Raw genomic sequence first — 21,933 nt, 5'->3', positions numbered from 1 at the left:
TTCATCCACACCAGACTCTGTCATCCATGTCTTTATGGACCTTGCTTTGTGCACTGGTGCACAGTCATGTTGGAAGAGGAAGGGGCCAGCTCCAAACTGTTCCCACAAAGTTGGGAGCATGGAATTGTCCAAAATGTCTTGGTATGCTGAAACATTCAGAGTTCCTTTCACTGGAACTAAGGGGCCAAGCCCAGCTCCTGAAAAACAACCCCACACCATAATCCCCCCTCCACCAAACTTTACACTTGGCACAATGCAGTCAGACAAGTACCGTTCTCCTGGCAACCGCCAAACCCAGACTCGTCCATCAGATTGCCAGATGGAGAAGCGCGATTCGTCACTCCAGAGAACGCGTCTCCACTGCTCTAGAGTCCAGTGGCGGCGTGCTTTACACCACTGCATCCGACGCTTTGCATTGCACATGGTGATGTATGGCTTGGATGCAGCTGCTTGGCCATGGAAACCCATTCCATGAAGCTCTCTGTGCACTGTTCTTGAGCTACATGAAGTTTGGAGGTCTGTAGCGATCGACTCTGCAGAAAGTTGGCGACCTCTTCGCACTATGCGCCTCAGCATCCGCTGACCCCGCTCCGTCAGTTTACGTGGCCTACCACTTCGTGGCTGAGTTGCTGTCGTTCCCAAACACTTCCACGTTCTTATAATACAGCTGACAGTTGACTGTGGAATATTTAGGAGCGAGGAAATTTCACGACTGGATTTGTTGCACAGGTGGCATCCTATCACAGTTCCACGCTGGAATTCACTGAGCTCCTGAGAGCGACCCATTCTTTCACAAATGTTTGTAAAAACAGTCTGCATGCCTAGGTGCTTGATTTTATACTCCTGTGGCCATGGAAGTGATTGGAACACCTGACTCTGATTATTTGGATGGGTGAGCGAATACTTTTGGCAATATAGTGTATATCCAAGATAAGCAAAGGAAGTTGTGTGTGACTCACCAACATATTTAACCTCCAGTTACAGAGACAGAGAGGTAGAAAATGTTGAATGATAAAAAAAAGAAGCCTAGTACAGAGGTTAACAGCTGTCTGAAAATCATCTACCTTCAACTAAATGAGTGAAATGAAACAAAGCAGAACCGCAGCAGGCGAGAGCTCATTATTTGGCAACGGGGTAACATTTACAGCACATTAACGCAATCACTATCACCGCCTGCACTTTATGAGAGCCAAAGAATGACTAAAACAAATAGAAGAAAAAGATGAAAAGGTCCTCTTGGGATTAGAAAAAAATGACCTGAATTCTCAAATAACTTAAAAACAGCAGAACAGCAGCAGAAGAGAAAAACAACACAGGCTTCAGTCACACTAGAATATAAGAGAAAAAAGAGGCACTCCATATAGTGTATACTGTACAGCATGGGTATTCAACTAAAACACAATACTGTGCAAAAGTTTTGGCACCCCATATCTTTAGTACATATTTTGTTCTGGATTTTATGATTTCTGCATTACTTCCTCAGGGGGAAAAGTTAAAAGTTAGTGAAGAAAATTTCAAGAAAAGTAGTAATATTTTACATAAATTATATTTTACGTAATATTTAAAATTTAACCAGCCAAGTTGCTTAATAGAAACATGAACTTTTTTTTTTTTTTACTGGCTTCTGACACCAAATATTAACTTTAATACATTATTACTGTATACTGCTCTTTATAGAAGTTCGTTTATGTTCCATTTATTTGCAAGTGCCCAAGACTTTTGGACAGTACTGTATTTGAATGTCCAGTTTCTATAAAACTCCTCTCTCTTGATAAGCAGCTACAATGACTGCATGATGACATCAGACACTTTCTGAACCAGAGGTTCATTTGTGGCTTTATACAGGGTGATTCAGCTCTTACTGGCAACATATTCTTTTCCAAACAGGTAAAACAATTTGGAGCAAAAAAAAAAAAAAGGTTGCAGCACATATGGAGGTCCTTCACTTTTCCACAATGGTTAGCAACAAATCAAGTGTGGTAATGTAACATTTTTCACCATGTAGAAGACAATTTGTACATTGTAGTGTTTCACAATGGTGCTTCTGTTCCTACTTTTGAGTTGCACCACAGACTCTGAAGACATGAGATATAGATGTTTTGTGCTTTAAGTGTTTTGAAGAGCGGTTCTGTCAATTTGTCATTGGCTTTTCTTTTCTTTTCTTTTCTTTTTTTCTTTTGGGGGGGGGGGGGTTTGGGGGAGATGGTTACACAGAGGAAACTACTACAGAAGCTGAGATGTATTGTGTTTAGAAATCTGCAGTTGTTGAACATCGTTTTTTTTCCACACAGTAAAAGCTCCAGCTACAGTCATGTTGGAATTCAGTGCACTAAAATACTTTGCCGGGTACAAATCCAGAGCCCAGCCTGCTGATGGTGACCGTCTAGACAACATTAATGTACCAGTAGTATGCACAGATAAAATCATTTACATTTACATTTACATTTCTGGCATTTCTCAGACGCTCTTATCCAGAGCAACAGAGCGACAAATCATTAACACACTTATCTTGTTTACATTCCATGTATCCTCGAATACAAATGTTTTTGTGGTCTTGTTCTTACACTCTTTCTTTCAAGCTATAAACAGAAATCATTCTGTTGTTATTGCTGTGAAACTACACACAGCACCAAATTTAGCCTCTGTTCCATGCTAAATGGAAACTAAAGCTAGCGCTTAGCTCTGGGCAGATTATAAGCGCTTTTACGACACATCACTACTTTAATAAATAACCTAGTTTGATTGAAAAGTGCTGAAAGTATTGATTATAAATTAATTCATACTGTTGTCTTTAGGGATGGGAGTCTCTGCAGAAGAGGAGTCTGTCTCACTGTCTGCACTCTCAGTGTGCACTCCAGCAGTAGCAGCAGCGCTTCTGTGTGTAGACACTTTGTACAAGCCAGCTATGAGGAAGATCACTGCGATTGCAGCAAAGTAACTGCCGTAGATCAGGAACTGCAGGGGGAATAAGGAACATGTTAGCTGTTTGCAGCGCATTAAACCCACAATTATTACAGAATCATTTCAGATGTGGAGCCTGGGAATTCTCTCTACATGGCCAGATTGGAACAGTTTCTACTAACAACATTCTGCTTTCTAAATCATTCACACAAAGACACTCATTCCCCGACACACACACACACTCATTCTGACACACACACACACACACTCATTCCCCGACACACACACACACACACACACACTCATTCCCCGACACACACACTCATTCCCCGACACACACACTCATTCCCCGACACACACACTCATTCCCCGACACACACACACACTCATTCCCCGACACACACACACACTCATTCCCCGACACACACACACACACACTCATTCCCCGACACACACACACACTCATTCACTCTCCCACAACATATAGAAAATCACTCTCTGACACACACACACACACTCTCCAACATACACTTTCCCACACACACACACACACACACACACACTCATCTTCCCACCCACAAACACCCCCCCACACACACACACACACAAAGTTTTCCACACACTTTTGCCTACATAGTGTATGAGATTTGATCAGGGTGTATCAGCAGTGTATCAGTGTATTAGGTGAATATAAGTAGAAAGTATAGTTTTTAGATATCAGCACTAGACCAGGCTTTGCAATCAGAAAAAGTTAGCAATTATATATTTTATATAAGATATTATGTATAATGTATATGTAAGACAACTTTCACACATTGTTCATTTCCAGTGTGTTTTTACCTGGGGAAAAATATCGAGGCCCAAGCCGGCAGAGTCGACCACAATCACAGTAAGCAGCGTTTGCAGTAATAATGCCACGAATGTGTTCACACCAAACACTAAGGCATATCTCTTCATACTTAAATTGGTGGCAATCTGGAACCTGTGAAAAAAAGTGTAAAAATATGAACACATTAAAGTTCAAGTATGTAATTATTTAAGAAGGGAAATTGCTATAATAGTCTTAAAATCCATTTTAGCCAGACGCTAAATGGATTGCTCTTTGTTTCAAAACTTTCAGATCAAACTTATTAGTTTAATGCTACTTATACTAGTATAATACACTGTAATGATCTTGCTATTCATCACCAGGGGTTGAGCATTACTTTCCTTTTCAGAGAAATGACCTCGATTCAGAAATGTAAAATGATGTTCTGCTTAAAAAACTGAGGGTTGACATAAGGATTTGAGCTCAAGCTTACGTTGCTATAGTGATGAGCAACATGTAGGAGGACCGGAAGATCACGTAAGAAGTGTAGCACACCCAGATATTCCTGACGGTGTCCATAACATACACAGCCACGGCAATGACGATGGAGAAAATGCAGAGTGCGAGTTCACCCCAGACTGCCCATGACACATTAACCAACCCTACACTGAAAGCAGCAAGGGCACCTGGGGAAAAATATATATTTTGTCATAAAAAGATCGAAAAAAATCCAACACAGTTTATGTCAATTTGGTAAAAGAGCTTTGGCATACCAAGCAGAGTAGATACGGTCTCTACATAACCGTTGTAGATCTCAAAGTTTTTCGAAGGCAGGATCTTCTCCCACAGGACCTGGGTGTAATTGACCACTTGGAAGTAGCCACAAGTAGACAGAGCCCACCACACTGACCAAGCCAGGAGAGTGTGGCAGGAATAACACTTCACAAAATCTGCACCAAGAGTCTTCAAGACCTCCACAAGACTTCCAGCGCCAGCATGTTTCTCCTTGAAAATTTGGAAGAAAACAAACTGGCTGACAAACTTGATGTGGTCTGTCAAATAAATGTGTTGTGGGTTCATGCCAAGGTCTGAGCTACCAAAAAGGAAGTGCAAGTGGTTTTTCCTGGTTTAAACACTTATAGTACTAAATAAAGACATAATTTATAGGTTACATTTCAGTGTTAAAAGTTACAGTTCTCAGGTACACGACGTTTTTAAAGAATTGGTCATTATGTAACAACACAACTAACTTATGTACATAATAAATTTCAGGTCAAGGATCTGATTGGTCAGAATGTCTCAAACCTGACTGGTCAGAAGGTGATAATTAACCACTATAAAACAGCTCATTATAGTGCTTGTTATAGGAAAACAATGAAAAAAGAAAAGATTGTTGTTCACCACTGTTTCCACCAACATATCATCATTTCTTACATATTGTAGGTTCGAGTGAGTAATAAAACACCAACCTTGGTGCCTTCAGTCACACCAAGCGGCACTTTGCACTCGTAGTCCTCTGACTTGTCTGCAAGCTCCTGTGCCTTCTTGTCCCAAGATCTGCTCTCACTCTGGTGGAAAAACAGGCTCTTGCTGGGCATGGGCAAAAACCACGGTGCCAAGAACGCCAGGCAGGACGAGGACAGTGTGATGATGCTGAGGGTAAGCAATGGAACGTGGGCTGCTGACACCAGAATCTGGCCAATGAGTGATCCTACAGCGGATCCCAGCAGAGTGACGCTGCGGCAGAAACCAGTCACTTTCTGGTAGCTGGACGGCTCGACCACACTGTAGATGTAGGAATAGTACGCGATCTCAGTGGCTGTAGCCATACCGAAGAAGAACTCCAGAAGCTGAATGGCCAGCACACCCTGGGCTTTCACCAGCATCACGTAAGTGATGACGTAACTGGTGGCCTGGAGGATGAGCACGGGCTTGTAACGGAGGTAATCCGTAGCCAGGAAAACAGGAAACAGTAAGATCAGGTAGGAATATGTCCATAGTGGATAGATCTCATTCACAACCTAGAAAGAGAATTTTAAATTCCATCAATTCAGTGCTTTAGTTAAAAACATAAAAAAACTAATCCAACACTGACCTACATTTCTGATCTCATCCTATTTCTCCTAAAGCTCTTTCCAAAAGACCCCCAAATACAAGCACATGAAATCATATTAATCGAGCACTTCAGAAGCAGCACTGGCTCACCATACAACATCTCCATTTCAGCATTTCCACATCTTGCTTCCTCATAATTTCTCATCTTTTCAAAACCTTAATGCAATCATGCCTTTATTTTATTTTTCAACATCCTGTGCACAACCCTCTGTGTTTAGTAGCCATATGAGTAACCATACCTTCTTCAGAAATGTACTTTCACATCTCTAAAAACTCCTTCAAACTGTTCCAATAATTGGTGATTTTTTTTAACTACTGCATGTTCATGTGTCTTAACAATGCAGTCAGTGACCCCTTGTGCACTTTTAAGCCTATAATGGTCAGCTGGATACATGGCATGATTATTCTGAATACCAGACATGCTCAACAGAAAAGCTGCAACCCTTTCAGTCAGTCAAAGAAAAAAAACCCAAAACAAAACAAGTCCTTTGTGTTGTTTATACTTTGACTGGACGATGTGTGCTACAAGCTACATACTTGATGTACTTCAAGTTTAGAAATTGCAGGGAAAATTGAGGATCCCACCCTGTTTGCATTCGTTATACTAGATTTGTGCATCCCGAATCTCATGCTTATGCATTATTCTATGCCATTTTGTAGTATAAATAGTGTGAGTACTGTGTCCACACTGAAAATTCCCATAGCAAGAAGTGCACTTCAAGTACCAGGATGATGCACTTATTTAACTTAGAAAAGGAAGTGTGGAATGTTGGACGCTTCACTCGCAATCTTTGCTTATGTAGCAGAAAAGGGGTTGGGTTAACAGGCACTGACTCTGGATAGATATATAGATATATATTATAGCAGCAAGTGAACATTTTGTCCTCAAAGTTGATGTGTTAGAAGCAGGAAAAATGGGCAAACATAAGGATTTGAGCGAGTTTGACAAGGGCCAAATTGTGATGGCTAGATGACTGGATCAGAGCATCTCCAAAACTGCAGCTCTTGTGGGGTGTTCACGGTCTGCAGTGGTCAGTATCTATCAAAAGTGTCCTTTAAATCCTGCAAGTTGCGAGGTGGGGCCCCATGGAGGACTTAAACCCATACAGGACTTGCTGCTGCTAACATCTTGATGTTACATACCACAGCACAACTTCAGGGATGTAGTCCATGACTCAACCAACACAATATTAGACATACACACACACACACACACACACACATATATATGAACTTTACTTTGAAAAGTGTCTCCTTTCTACTCAGCAGGTCTTTAAACACTACACTCTCTAAATCTGTATATTTATAAAGCCATTATGACCATTTTATTAAACATTTACTTAGCAATTAAGGGTTTATCTTTTTTTCTACTTCAATCTGAAAGAAGAATATTTACTTCATCCTTCACCGGAGTGTTCGTTTGGGTATTTTTCTGCACCTCAGGGTGAAATTTCTTCCTAAAAGTCTTCTGATCTCCGGTGATTAAAGCAGCACAGTGCACGCGCACAGGATTAGGCAATAATGGCGCATTTTTTCATCAAACTGAATACAGCTTCAACAGTCACCTTCAGTTTACAGCACATTTACAGATAAGTTAACACGTACCAAAAAACTGTAGACTTATACAACTGAAACAATAACAACTTTTAAACGGTGATGAAATGTAATGCAGTAGAAACGAAAGGCATCAATTACAACAATAAAAGTTGCATTAAAAGACAAACCCCACAGATGGAAGGACAGGACACTTCAGAGTTTAACACAGGGAAATGTTGGAGAAAACGAGATGATACAGATTTATCTTCTTGCTTGTAGTTGCATCACCTTCAGTCACGTGCGGACTCACCTCTCTCTCCGTTAGGTTTTTATCAGGTCCCATCAGGAAGGCGGTGAGGAAAGGCTCTGATGGTCTGAGGCTGGAGAAAAATCCATATACACACAACAAGACTGTGGGACAAAGCCATGTTTCAGACATTACTGATGAAACTGATGATATCGCACGACCTTCCTGCTAGAGATGATGCAGAATTCCTGTCTCACCGGACCCGGCCAAGGTATATAATTATGTCTGGCGCAGGAAAATGACGACACAGGAGTAACAACCAGTCGTGTAGCTCGATTCTTGCACGTCAAAGCCAACGCCTCCGAAACACCTGTTCTAATATATATATTTTCGTAATAATTATTGTTATTAATTGTATAATTTTTTTCCAATAAACTTTATTTCCAACAGATCAGATCATCAGCAGCCTTTTCTAACATCTTCAGACTACATGCACCCTACGTGAATGTGGCGCTAAAAATGACTGAAAAGCAAAACAAGATGATAATAATAATAATAATAATAATAATAATAATAATAATAATTTGATAGGTGTATACAGGGTCTACTTATTGTCACTACAACAATCAAACATGACCAAGATTCAAGGTTTTTTATTTGTCGCATGCATATGACGCAACGTAGTGACGCGCTCTTCCTTAGTTCCTTGTTCCAGAGAGTAACAACGAAGAGAATCATCAAACTAATGACATAAACACATAATAAAAAATATAATGTACATGTAATTATATATTATGAACATATAATAAATATAGACTATAGTGAACTCTAATGTAAATAAAATATCTATACAGAAACTATGCAGTGTGTAAAACTGTTCTCCTGTATTGTAAGCTGTGTTGTGTATGTGCCTCTGTGTCTGATGGAATATGGGATCCAGTAACTCCCTGATGGGAGAACTGAGAAGAGATTATGTCCAGGGTGGTTAAAGGCTTTAGTGATACTTTCTGTGAGAAGACTTTCCACATCTCCAGACCATATAAATGAAATATGATGGTTGTTCAGGGGTAATGTACAGAGATGGATTTATGAGGAGTTGGAGGTCATGACATACTTATAAACCCCCCCACCCCCACTCCCACTCCCACCCCAAATGGGTTGCACTGGGAAAAAATCTTGATTCAACTTCTGCTGTACCCTTTGTGTCCCACCCACATTATACACCGATCAGGCATAACATTATGAGCACTGACACGTGATTTGAATATCACTGATTATCTGCTCATCATGGCACCTGTTAGTAGGCGGGATATATTAGGCATGACATATGACTGGATCAGAGCATCTCCAGAACTACAGCTCTTGTGGGGTGTTCCCGGTCTGCAGTGGTCAGTATCTATCAAAATTATCCTTCAAGTCCTGTAACTTTATGTCCTGCAAGTTGAGAGGTAGGGCCCATGGAGACCCCCAACCTGCAACTTACAGGACTTAAAGGATCTGCTGCTAACATCTTGGTGCCAGATACCCCAGCACTCATTCAGGGATCTAGTGGAGTCCATGCCTCAATGGGTCAGGGCTGTTTTGGCAGCAAAAGGGGGACCAACACAATATTAGGCAGGTATATATACACTATATTGCCAAAAGTATTCGCTCACCCATCCAAATAATCAGAATCAGGTGTTCCAATCACTTCCATGGCCACAGGTGTATAAAATCAAGCACCTAGGCATGCAGACTGTTTTTACAAACATTTGTGAAAGAATGGGTCGCTCTCAGGAGCTCAGTGAATTCCAGCGTGGAACTGTGATAGGATGCCACCTGTGCAACAAATCCAGTCGTGAAATTTCCTCGCTCCTAAATATTCCACAGTCAACTGTCAGCTGTATTATAAGAACGTGGAAGTGTTTGGGAACGACAGCAACTCAGCCACGAAGTGGTAGGCCACGTAAACTGACGGAGCGGGGTCAGCAGATGCTGAGGCGCATAGTGCGAAGAGGTCGCCAACTTTCTGCAGAGTCAATCGCTACAGACCTCCAAACTTCATGTGGCCTTCAGATTAGCTCAAGAACAGTGCGCAGAGAGCTTCATGGAATGGGTTTCCATGGCCGAGCAGCTGCATCCAAGCCATACATCACCAAGTGCAATGCAAAGCGTCGGATGCAGTGGTGTAAAGCACGCCGCCACTGGACTCTAGAGCAGTGGAGATGCGTTCTCTGGAGTGACCAATCACGCTTCTCCATCTGGCAATCTGATGGACGAGTCTGGGTTTGGCGGTTGCCAGGAGAACGGTACTTGTCTGACTGCATTGTGCCAAGTGTAAAGTTTGGTGGAGGGGGGATTATGGTGTGGGGTTGTTTTTCAGGAGCTGGGCTTGGCCCCTTAGTTCCAGTGAAAGGAACTCTGAATGCTTCAGCATACCAAGACATTTTGGACAATTCCATGCTCCCAACTTTGTGGGAACAGTTTGGAGCTGGCGCCTTCCACTTCCAACATGACTGTGCACCAGTGCACAAAGCAAGGTCCATAAAGACATGGATGACAGAGTCTGGTGTGGATGAACTTGACTGGCCTGCACAGAGTCCTGACCTCAACCCGATAGAACACCTTTGGGATGAATTAGAGCGGAGACTGAGAGCCAGGCCTTCTCGTCCAACATCAGTGTGTGACCTCACAAATGCGCTTCTGGAAGAATGGTCAAAAATTCCCATAAACACACTCCTAAACCTTGTGGACAGCCTTCCCAGAAGAGTTGAAGCTGTTATAGCTGCAAAGGGTGGACCGACGTCATATTGAACCCTATGGATTAGGAATGGGATGTCACTTAAGTTCATATGCGAGTCAAGGCAGGTGAGCGAATACTTTTGGCAATATAGTGTATATATAAAGGTAGAACACATTTATAAACTAAACATAATTAAGGTGTCCTTCACAAGAGCATACCAGCATATTTCGTCATTCAAACCAACTATATCTACACTTTATCCCAGAATATAATCATTGAAAGCCTTCAGAAATTTTCATACATATATGACTTTTTACAATATCCTGTGTTTGAGTCATTCATTATACAGTGGAGATCAAGATTAGAGAACAATTTATAAACACTTGATTTTTTCCGAAATATTGTTAATCTTCATCCCTCAATTTGAAGAAATATTAGCTGTGGGTTACACCACTGTACTACTGTTATGTTTAACCATGGCACAAAAATCTTCAGAATACTGGAAAACACAGTGATCAATGTGATCAAGTGAACCACTGTAACAATAAGGATTACAGCTAAAAGCTCTGGGTGTTATAGCTGTCAAAAATTAGAAGAAAGTGAAGAAGCTTTTGCCTTGAATGACTTCAGCACATCTGTGGCTGCTGGACATGACTAATTTTTCACCAACAGTGTGATCTCAGTCCACGCTTCATCCATGTTATTTTCTATATAAAGCAGTTCCATGAGGTGCTATATCTTATATTAAATTGTTTAAAATTTATACTTCATTAATGTTTTATCTAGCAATTTTCTAAAGAAAATATGTAGCAAGTAATACACATCTAGCAGATCAACAGCTGTGAAATAACAGGAAGAAATAAATAGTTGTAATTATTAACTTATTACTCTTAACTTGTCCTTTTAATATTCCCATGCTGTGTTTGTTTTTTGCATCACCTCTACCAATGTAACACACAGGAAACAGATGAGGACAAACACACAAAATCAAATGGCAGATCAGTTTATTGAACACATCTGAGGGAAGAAATGGATCCAAAATGTTTTTTTCTATTACATACAAAAAAAGAATTCTGAGAAGAGTAAAGCAGTGGTGTTGATGTTGATATTTCTAGTCCATTCTGGCCTTCAGGGTCCGTGTAGTTATCTTATCTTGCTCACTGAGGATCAGAAACATGAACACAAGTGTGAATCAGGAATGAACAACTTCAATACATGTGATGTTTCATATGACTATGAGGGAACATTCAGAAAGATTTTAAAGCTGTTCAGATTTTACTGAGAAGTGAAATAACTACACAAATATAATGCAATAAAAAACAGAAAATGCTTGTGTATTATGAAATAAATATACACAATGCAGAGAGCCATAAAGCTGCATGAAACGGTTTTTCATTATATAACAGTTACGTTCACTAAGAGCATGAAGTTCACTTTATAAACACAATTAGTATTCTTCCCTGCATTAGTACACCTCATTCAAAAAAAAAAATCAGCAGCTTATCCCTGTTAAAAGAAGAAAAATCACTGCAGTCTAAAAGAGTCTGGAGTTTTGAGGCATAGTGGACTGACAGTAATGCTACGTTCACACACACAGCTGTTTTACTGTCAGTCGCTGTACGATGTAGTCAGTACGTGTCTGGTTGTCATACTAATGAAGTTTATCAGTGGGTGGTGCGACCTGCATTCCATTTGACAGCAAATCAGTTTTCTTGCAGCTAAAATTAAACATTCTGGAGAAAGATTTGGTGCATAAAACAAAAATTCTATATAAAACCGAGTCGCTTTTCACAGCTTTGTTGTGTTGCTGGACACGGTCATATCTCGTCACCGAAGGTTGCTTTTGATCGTCGCCCGGATATTGCCAATTCATACTGAAAATGAATGATCTCTGCCTGCTTTGTCGCTGTATGTGTGAACATAGCATAAGGAGGGCTGCAGGTCCATTTAAGAAGTTATGAATTTATACTGGCTGAAGAAATACCACTGGTGTCAACAGAGAGGCCACTGCTTATCAATAAGTCTCGTCCATGTGTATGCCAGAAATACCTTTCCAGCATAGGAACCATGATTCCAGAGATTTGACCTTGCTGTGACCTTGACCCAGTTCGTATCAAATCCATCGCTAATCCTTCTAAAAAATTTTTTAATTCTTCATAATGATAATTTCATATAAATCCTACAAACATGCATGGACACCTGAAAATATAAATACTTCCACCCCTCAGTGACATATTATAGTAATATATTATTTTAAACATAAGAGTGTACTGCAGTGGTGCTATTCTACTTTGTCCATGTAGAAATTTGAGTGTTTCCTGCCTTAGCTTGTCTACTGCTTCAAAAATGAGATGCATCGTGGGTGATCATATACTTACATGACATGCACTATAACTCCCATGCCAGAAACAGCGTCTCTATCAACTGCATTCAGCATTGCCTGTGAAATAGTCTCGAACAGATCCTCCGGCTCCTGAAAACGATAACAAGTAGCAGATCAGATCACACAAAAAAAGAAAGTAAAAAAAAAAAAGAATGTTTGAAGCTGGCAGATGCAAGATTCAGCAATTTCAACAGAAAAAAAAAAAGAAGCTAAAGTAAGTTACATTTCATAAAACGGTGCACTGTGCTATTGACTAGCACACGGCTCAGAGTAATAAAGAATCAGTAACAAGTCATGCCTGTGTCCCAAATCACACTGTAGGAACCTAAAAACCAAGGACACCTCGGATGTGCTAAAAGACGGGTACAATATGGTTGATGCAGCAGAGCAATTACTCCGCATTTTATTCATGAGAGCAAAAACGTCTTGATTTTCTCAAGAATGAAAGACACGAAAGGTGAGCAGAAGCCTCAACATCAAAATTAACAGTCTGCAGTTAAACAAGCACAGAAAAACACATCAAATACACCCGCTACCCAACCTAGGGTTAGAAAGCAAACGTGGTCATTGAACAAAGATGACCATCATGAGTTCTCTGACTGGAACAGCTTCAGCAGTGGGGAACAAAACCAAACTTCCTCTACTTGGAGACATGACGTTTGACAAGGAAAAATCCTAGAGTAGTCCTGAATCCTTTCCCCTGCTCACTCTGACACACATTACAGCATTTAGCATACCTTCTAATTCATAGCAGTTAAGTCTTTTGTAGTCTCTGTTTACTTTAGTTTAGCATTGTTCTGGACTCTCACGCTAGCCTTGTAGCTTTTTAATACTTAGTCAGACAGGCCCTCCAGGAGAGCATAGTAAATCAAGCAATCAGTGCGATATTCAAAAGAGCCTGCAATTTTTTAGTTACAGCATATTTTCTGCAGATTTGGGCAGAGATGTGACGTGTGACATCCTGACACAACCCTCTTCAGTTCACGTGAGTTGTACGAGTACTGTTATCACAACAGCATGTTTCTTCACTGGTAGGATTTGAAAAGAAGAATCCTGTGCTTGCCGTTTCAGTAGTTCAAATAGTCTTCTACCAAAAAAAAAAAAGGCTCAAAAATCGGCATTTTTGCTGCAACAATAAACAACAACAACAAAAAAAATCTCAATCCAGAAGAGACTGAACAGATTGAACCGTATTAGATTTCTGTCCTTTTATTGGCTGCCAGCTCTGGCTGGTTATCAGACTTGTTTTGTGCTTAAAGCTGGAGCATGATAACATGCAACACCAGTGTAGATTTAATGTTTAATTCACACGTACAAAATATCTCAGACTTCTCAGGATGGCTCACTTCAACGCTGGAACTTTCTATTTCAGGCTGTTTTCTAACCCAATTATACATGCACTGTAGCTCTAATTACACAGACAGATATTAGCAGGGTATACACATGCACATTATTCTGCTCCACTCACCAGGTCAGGCTCCCATAACGACTCACACATGCCATACATCTGGTCGGCACAAGTGCCACTGACCACAAAATCTTCTGTTACCATGGGGCAGCCAATCAGGTCCAAGGAACAGATGAAAGGCTCAAAGGTTTTTGGGTCCAGACCAGCAATCACGGGCTCAATGTAGTACGGCCCAAACCTAAGTAATGAGATTCAAGAGATCCATGTTAAACACATTTGTCTAGAACAAAGTTTTTCCACATCTTAATACCTTTTTCTGGCTTAACAGAAAGAAAAAAATCAAATCCCCTTGTTGCTAATTTGGTAAAACCCTTATAGGTCTTGACACAATGTTACTTTCTCAGCTTTTTAATTGTGTAACACCAAACAGCAGCCATACAAATACTGCACAACAGCCTAAGCTACTTAGACACACACTATATTGCCAAACGTTTTTGGACACCCCTCCAAATCATTGAATTCAGGTGTTGTTTTTCAGGGATTGGGCTTGGACCCTTAGTTCAAGTGAAAGGAACTCTTAATGCTTCAGCATACCAAGATATTTTGGACAAACTCATGCTCTTTCATGGTCCTGGATGAGCGAGTTTGGTGTGAAGAAACTGTCCTGACCACAACCCGACAGAACACCCTTGGGAGGAACTAGAGCGGATCAAACATCAGTGCCTGACCTCACAACTGCACTTCTAGAGGAATGGTCAAACATTCCCATAAACACACTCCTAAACCTTGTGGAAAGCCTTCCCAGAAGACTTGAAGCTGTTATAGCTGCAAAGGGTGGGCCGACTCTATATTACATTAATGTGCATGTAAAGGCAGACGTCCCAAAACTTTTGGCAATATAGTGCATATTTATTTAATTAATAATCATCAACACTACTATAGTGGACTGTTTTGATGATCTTGTTTACTAATGAAAAAGATTACAGGATTCATGCAGCATATGAATTAACTGAAATGTTTTATTACTATATCCTATAATAATTATTTCCAAACTGTTGGTCAGTAAGTCATTGTTTTCAGGGCTTTCAACCGGTTAAAAAAATATTAGTTAGGGCATTATTCTTGCTCAGAAACAGCTACGGTGAACTCTACATTTTTGTTCTTTCGTTTTACCACAGAAACATGAGATCGCTGAGAACAAGTATGTTTAAGAAATGGTGCTGAATAGTTATGCTTTTACACTCAAGATCCCTGATTCTGATTTGTGGTTTAGTAAACTGAAAACAAGAAGGATATAAACACAAGAATACACTCTGCCATCTGGACTCCAAAGGTGACCCAAAAAATTGTTTTTTTTTTTGGTATTGTGCTTACCTCCTCTCATACAGCAGGTTGGACACCATGCTCATGAAGGTCTTGGGCTTGATCTGACGCCCCTCTTTCAGCTCGTAAAGGTTGAGACGGAACTTGAGCCTTTGAGATCTGGCAAGATGGATAACAGAAAGCATTTTAATACATCAAATAATTTTGGCATGATTTATATTGGACTGATATAATTCAAGCAAACACAGTGTATGCAATCCATTAGATATGAAAAAGACCAACGGGAAAATGACAAAATGGCTAAATGCTTAAATATGGCATTGTAATCAATCACCAAGTTTATATTGCTTTTATATTATCAACTACTCAAACTGAGTATATTTTCATTTTGTAAGGTAATCAGGACCAGTTCCAATCAAAACACTGCTAATCGTTCATCTGAAAGCAGATTGTTACCTGCTTTAATGTAAAGTTAATCTCCAATAACGTAAAATTAATAATTATAATGAAAAACATGGTTGAAGCAAGGGGCTGGTGCTGTACTTACACTGTCTGCACATCTGTGGCCAGTCCAGCCAGGCCGATGTAGAGTCTGTCACCCATGGGGAAGATTTTCTGAAAGTCTGTGGTGACCATCTGGGCTTGGATACCGAACCGCCGATCAGACGCGATTGCAACACAATTCTTTCCACGCATGGCCATGACAGCCCCTCCGTTATATGACATAATAGACTGTAACAACAGAACCGGATTTACAGTGGATTAGAAAGGACAGTAAAGACCACATATCATTTACAGCATATATAGATGTTTTTTTAACAATCCTAAAAATTTTTTAAGAAAAATCAATAAATTGAAAAATCCTTAACAGGTGCTTAAATTCAGTATAAAAGGCTAATGTATAACCTCAGTACAACCTGGGTTTAACTGGAATTCCCTGTGCACTGTTAAAGGCTATACATCTAATGTTTTTTCTCCTAACACATCATTTCAGATACTTTACTATGTCCACTTAAGATGATCGGGTGGTATATTTGGTTCATCCCAGTGACTCGAATCTTTTGTTCACTGGTTTGTTTGGTGACCCTTGTTGTTACTGATATAAAATGTGCATGTACACAAATATACTAAAGACTTTAATAACTATTTTCATCTCAAATGACAACGGCAGCTCTATTATTTCATATACCTGAATGAATGACCCGTCTCGTCCCAGTTTGACCATATTGTACATTAACTAGTTCATACTGAATCAGTACCATCCTTGTTCAGACTCAACACCAAGGCTGGGTCAGTAAGAGGCACATCCTTTCATTACATTTAACCAAACACACACTCCATCACACCCCCACACTTATGTATTCTGTAGAAAACAGGAAAACATCTCATGTCTTACATGGGGAGACATAATTGAACAAAAAATGAATCAGAACATGGAAGTGAACAAGAACAATTTGCTCAACAAGAAAACTTTTACGTCTTTTATATGTACAAAGTGTACATACAGTATTCTCTATAGCCAAATCCTTGCTAAGCCAGCTGATGTCTAACATACTATATTGCCAAAAGTTTTGGGACACCACTCCAAATCATTGAATTCAGGGGTTGGGCTTAGATGACCTTCTAACTCAATATCAGTGCCTGACCACACAAATGTGCTTCTAAAGGAATGGTCAAAATTTCCCATAAACACACACCTAAAGGTTGTGGAAAGCCTTCTCAGAAAAGTTGAAGCTGTTATCGCTGCAAAGGGTGGGCCAACTCCATATTACATTCATACGCATGTAAAGGCAGACGTTCCAGTTCCAGTTGTGGCCTGGCTCACAGTCTCCACTCTAATTCATCCCAAACTCACTCATCCATGTCTTTATGGACCTTGCTTTGTGCACTGGTGTGCAGTCATGATGGAACAGGAAGGGGTCATCCCCAAACTGTTCACACAAAATTGGGAGCATGAAATTGTCCAAAATGTCTTGGTATGAAGCTGAAGCATTAAGAGTTCCTTTCACTGGAACTAAGGGCCTGAGCCCAACCCCTGAATTCAATGATTTGGAGGGGTGTCCCAAAACCTTTGCCAACATTGTGTATATGAGATTTACACTAGAAGATTTGGGGAAAAGAAAAAAATAAAACTTTATATACAATGAGCTTTAGAAGTATTGGCACCCTTCAAGAAAACTGGACTGGAGTGAAATACACCACACAAAAATCATCTAAATACCCATCTGAACTGGAAACTGTGAAAGAGTTGCTTGTCAGAAAAAAAAAAAATAAAAATGTTTATTAATATATTAACATAAAACTATTAAAGCCCATATATGATATAAATTATAATATATCTATTTAAGAGTACACAGACCCTGACAGTAATAGAAGCGGAGATGGAGAATGTTAACTTTAGTGCCCTGAAATACAGCCATGTTATATTTTTAAATATATTATATTTTTAAAGAGATATTTATTTCCATTAGTCTGTATAATAAAGATCGTGATTAAAAGCTGAAGCTAGTAGCGCTAGCAGCAGTCTTTTATTTTCTCTTTACTTAGCTAGACGTTGCGTTAGCTTAGCGGCGTTAATAAACAACGTTTCCAGTTCCTAATAAATAAAATAAAAACCCCAATAAATAAAAACAGCACAGTCTGTCACACCCAGCCATGTTTTAAAACTAAATCGAAGGTAAATAATCTGAAGTGTCACCAGTTTCCTACATGAAAGCGTCGGCATGATCTAGCAGGCTAAGCTACATGCTAGCTTTAGCTTTGTGAAAGAGTTTGGTTTTAAAGTGTTATTCATCTTCACGCACAAAACGGCAACAGATTTTTTTGCAAAGTTTCTTACCATGATGTCGGTAATGAAGAAACCAAACACCGTCCAGAAATACTTAATTTACTAACAGTTTGGTTTGAGACCGGTCACACACACAGTGACTACACAGTTTCTTAGAGCAGCTACTTCCGCCTCGCTCTTCTACTTCTAATGTGTTTATAACAGCTAAATGATGCACTATAGCGCCTTTAACTGGACGGGAGTGGAGTGTACAGCGGCGGTGACCAATGCTGAACGCGATTGAACAGATGTTGTGTTCTGAACTGATACAAAGAAGAGACACAGTTTTTATTTATTTGCTAGAAAGGTTCACGACAGAACAAGAACAAGAACACAGAAAGAGTCGCACGTGGGAGTGGGAGTGTGTGTGTGTGTGTGTGTGTGTGTTTACCAGCTCCAGATCAGGTAGTGATGCTGCTCACACTTTGTTCATTGCCTATACAGTTCATTTTATGACAAATGTTTTAAATGAAATAGTAACTTCGAGCCAAAAAAACATGTTAATGTTAATGTTAACCAAAATGTTAATGATCAAGTTGTAAAAAAACAAAACATAGTGGGTGTAATTAATGGACATCATTGTTTCATTACACCAAATTACACAGTAATAACAATCCAAATGAATGCACACTGTAACTGATTAAAACATATAGTCTTCATTTATTGTGAGATTTTATCATGCCACTGCAATGCAGAGAAGAGAACATCTGAAACTTTATTTGCATTTGATAGTACTGGCTACATTGAAATAAATTAGCTAGCTAGTTAATATACACTATATTGCCAAAAGTTTTGGGACATGCACATCAACTTTCATGACATCCCATTCTTAATCCTTAGGGTTTAATATGGAGTTGGTCCACCCTTTGTAGCTACAACTCTTCTGGGAAGGCTTTCCACAGGGTTAGGAGTGTGTTTATGGGGATTTTTTCATTCCAGAAGCGCATTTGTGAGGTCAGGCACTGATGTTGGAAGAGAAGGTCTGGCTCACAATCTCTGCTCTAATTCATCCCAAAGGTGTTCTATCGGGATGAGGTCAGGACTCTAGCCAATAGTATGTGGACACCCACGCATCACTTTCCAGATTTAATCCCCTCTTTGTGTTATAACAGCATCCACACTTTTGGGAAGATTTTACACTTTATTTATGAATTTTTTGCCGTCAACCACAAGAGCACTGAAGAATTAATGCAGTGTTGTTGGATAAGGAGGCCAGGGTTATTAAGCAGTATGTGTTCCAGTTTATCCCAAAGGTGTTTAGTGATGGTGAGGTCAGGGCTCTGTGCAGGCCAAACGACTTGTTCCACCCCAACATTGACAAACTATATCTTTATGGTGCTGACTTTGTGCACAGTGGCATTGCACATACTTTTGGTCATGTAGTGTATATAGCAAAAAAACCCCAAAACATTAAATCTGGGTTTGTTGTGTAACCATGTCCATAACACAGCTGCTCACAAAATACCTCCAGGATAATCATGAGCATTTGAATGATCAGTAAAAAATGTCTAAAACTAAGAAGGAATCATTACTGTTAGTGTATAAACTTGTGTAATAATGTGAAATTCCCAGTATAAAGGAAAAGTAACTCTTGGGTGTTATTGCATTTTTAAATTGTGACTTTGGATAAACTTTTCCTGTTCTGGTGTACACCGTATAGATTTATTAAAAAGTGACCATATAGATTTCTCAGTGTGGACATTCCTTAGAAAATACATGAAAATTTTCAGTTTTATTTTTATTTTTTTATAATTTTTGTTTTCAATAATTCACAGATTAAATGACTATATGTTATACCAAATAGTTACTTGGTAAAATACATCAGTGATCATCAGTGAACTTCATGTAAGATTTACTTTGGTTAATTTACAGAGAAACCTGAGGAGACAGGCTGTCTTTTGAGGAGCTGACAATAAGATAAATTTGCTACAGAATGTTATGTTGCCTCAATATCTAGTGATATTTATTAAAGAGTATATTACCCAATCTGCTAATTCGAAACTGCTAATTACAACATCCAGAGGTTGGAACACTTTCTGGATGTTGCGTCCATACTCTGAACCCAGGTTTCAGGAAAAGAAGCAGGTTAAAAAATATCCCACAATCCCTGCAGTAACATAACTGTAATGTATGTAAACTGTTATGTACACCAAACAGGCATAACATTATGACCACCTGCCAAATATTGTGTTGGTCCCCTTTTGCTGCCCATGTCCCTGACCTGACCACTAGATCCCTGAAGGTGTGCTGTGGTTTCCGGCACCCAGATGTTAGCAGCAGATACTTTAAGTCTTGTAAGTTGTGATGTGGGGCCTCTATAGGGACATAAAGGATACTTACAGTACTTAAAGGGTACTTATGATAAAAACTGCCCACTGCAGACTGGGAACACCCCACAAGGGCTGCAGTTTTGGAGATGCTCTGATCCAGTCATCTAGCCATCACAATTTGGCCCTTGTCAAACTCAATCAAATCCTTACGCTTGCCCATTTTTCCTGCTTCTAACACATCAACTATGAGGACAAAATGTTTACTTGCTGCCTAATATATCCCACCCACTAACAGGGGCCATGATGAGGAGATAATCGGTGTTATTCACGTCACCTGTCAGGGCTCATAATGTTATGCCTGATGTACATTGGGTAAAACAGGAAAAGTCCTTGTCACATTAACTAATTAAACCTGTGTAAGTTTTCTGTAAACCAGGTTGATGGTAGAGAGGTGAAAAAGGTTTGTAAGGATACATCCAGCTCAGAGTCTTCAGGAACAGGAACTTGCAAGACACTCTTAGAAGCTCAAACATAGCATAGTATAGCAACTTGTTAACTCATCTCAACAATTTCTTACACCAAGCCCACATTTTTAGTTATGTCAGGAGTAAAAAAGACTAGAAAAGTGATGGAATCATTAACAAAATATTTTTCATGTCATTCTCATGTTTAGACGTCCATGGAGTGTGGAGCATCAAATAAAAAAAAAATCTGAAAACTGATGTTACAGTCCCAAACAGACTTCATAAATTACTCTCTGTAATATATGATGGATATGTTTATTTTTGGATATACTGATATGGATTTATATTTGTCTCTATTTTTGCCTGCATCTGTCTCAAATGCCATTTCCACAGGCAGACTTTCTTCATTCTGAGTATTTCTAAAATATATATAAACTTAATTTCATTAGAAATGTTTAGATTTTGAATGTGGAGACACCTGTATACGAAATATACTGTCTGTGACATGAGAGCTCAACATGGCGCCATCTGCAGGCGCGAGCTCGAAAGGCTTTTTATGATGAAGCAGAAAATCCTGATAAAATAACATTTTCAAATGTTGTTAGCCAAATTAAACTGACTTGTTTAAACTGGGTGGAAATGAAGACATATGTAGGATAAAGAAAAATGTGCGAGTGCATCTATAAATAATTTCTACGCTTCTCTTTTTGTCAGTGTTTCTGTGCAGCGAGTGATTCATACATTTTGTGTGAGGGTTCGCGCATGCGCAACACGCTTTCGTTACCTTTCGTCCATAAAGGAGTGATATTGACAATAAAGAAACAGGAACAATTTTAAAAAAATGTTTATTGCACATGATAATGTTATGGTAATTCCTAAGTAAATAGTTTAGTATTATTGATTGTATGATAGTGACTCGGATCGCAGTA

General features: G+C 39.5%; 2 protein-coding genes across 2 annotated transcripts; both read right to left on the bottom strand.

Annotated features, from left to right (window-relative positions):
- Positions 1-249: 249 nt before the first annotated feature.
- Positions 250-7,901, bottom strand: slc19a2 (solute carrier family 19 member 2). The gene is made up of 6 exons (XM_058403755.1): positions 7,671-7,901; positions 5,179-5,730; positions 4,483-4,714; positions 4,203-4,395; positions 3,742-3,883; positions 250-2,955 (listed from the first exon to the last, which is right to left on the bottom strand). Exons 1-6 carry the CDS (start codon positions 7,797-7,799, stop codon positions 2,773-2,775), a joined length of 1,431 nt encoding a protein of 476 aa, XP_058259738.1. The 5' UTR covers positions 7,800-7,901; the 3' UTR covers positions 250-2,772.
- A 3,415-nt stretch (positions 7,902-11,316) lies between these two features.
- On the bottom strand, positions 11,317-18,442 carry psmb3 (proteasome 20S subunit beta 3). Its single transcript, XM_058404179.1, has 6 exons — positions 18,283-18,442; positions 15,991-16,175; positions 15,495-15,602; positions 14,181-14,358; positions 12,708-12,802; positions 11,317-11,489 (listed from the first exon to the last, which is right to left on the bottom strand). The coding sequence occupies exons 1-6, from the start codon at positions 18,283-18,285 to the stop codon at positions 11,441-11,443; spliced, it is 618 nt and encodes a 205-aa protein (XP_058260162.1). The 5' UTR covers positions 18,286-18,442; the 3' UTR covers positions 11,317-11,440.
- Between the last annotated feature and the right edge of the window lie 3,491 nt (positions 18,443-21,933).

This window comes from Hemibagrus wyckioides, linkage group LG11, assembly GCF_019097595.1.
Source record: "Hemibagrus wyckioides isolate EC202008001 linkage group LG11, SWU_Hwy_1.0, whole genome shotgun sequence".
Lineage (NCBI taxonomy): Eukaryota > Metazoa > Chordata > Actinopteri > Siluriformes > Bagridae > Hemibagrus > Hemibagrus wyckioides.
The sequence above is the reverse complement of the archived record's forward strand: the minus strand, read 5'-3'. Positions and strand labels throughout refer to the sequence as shown.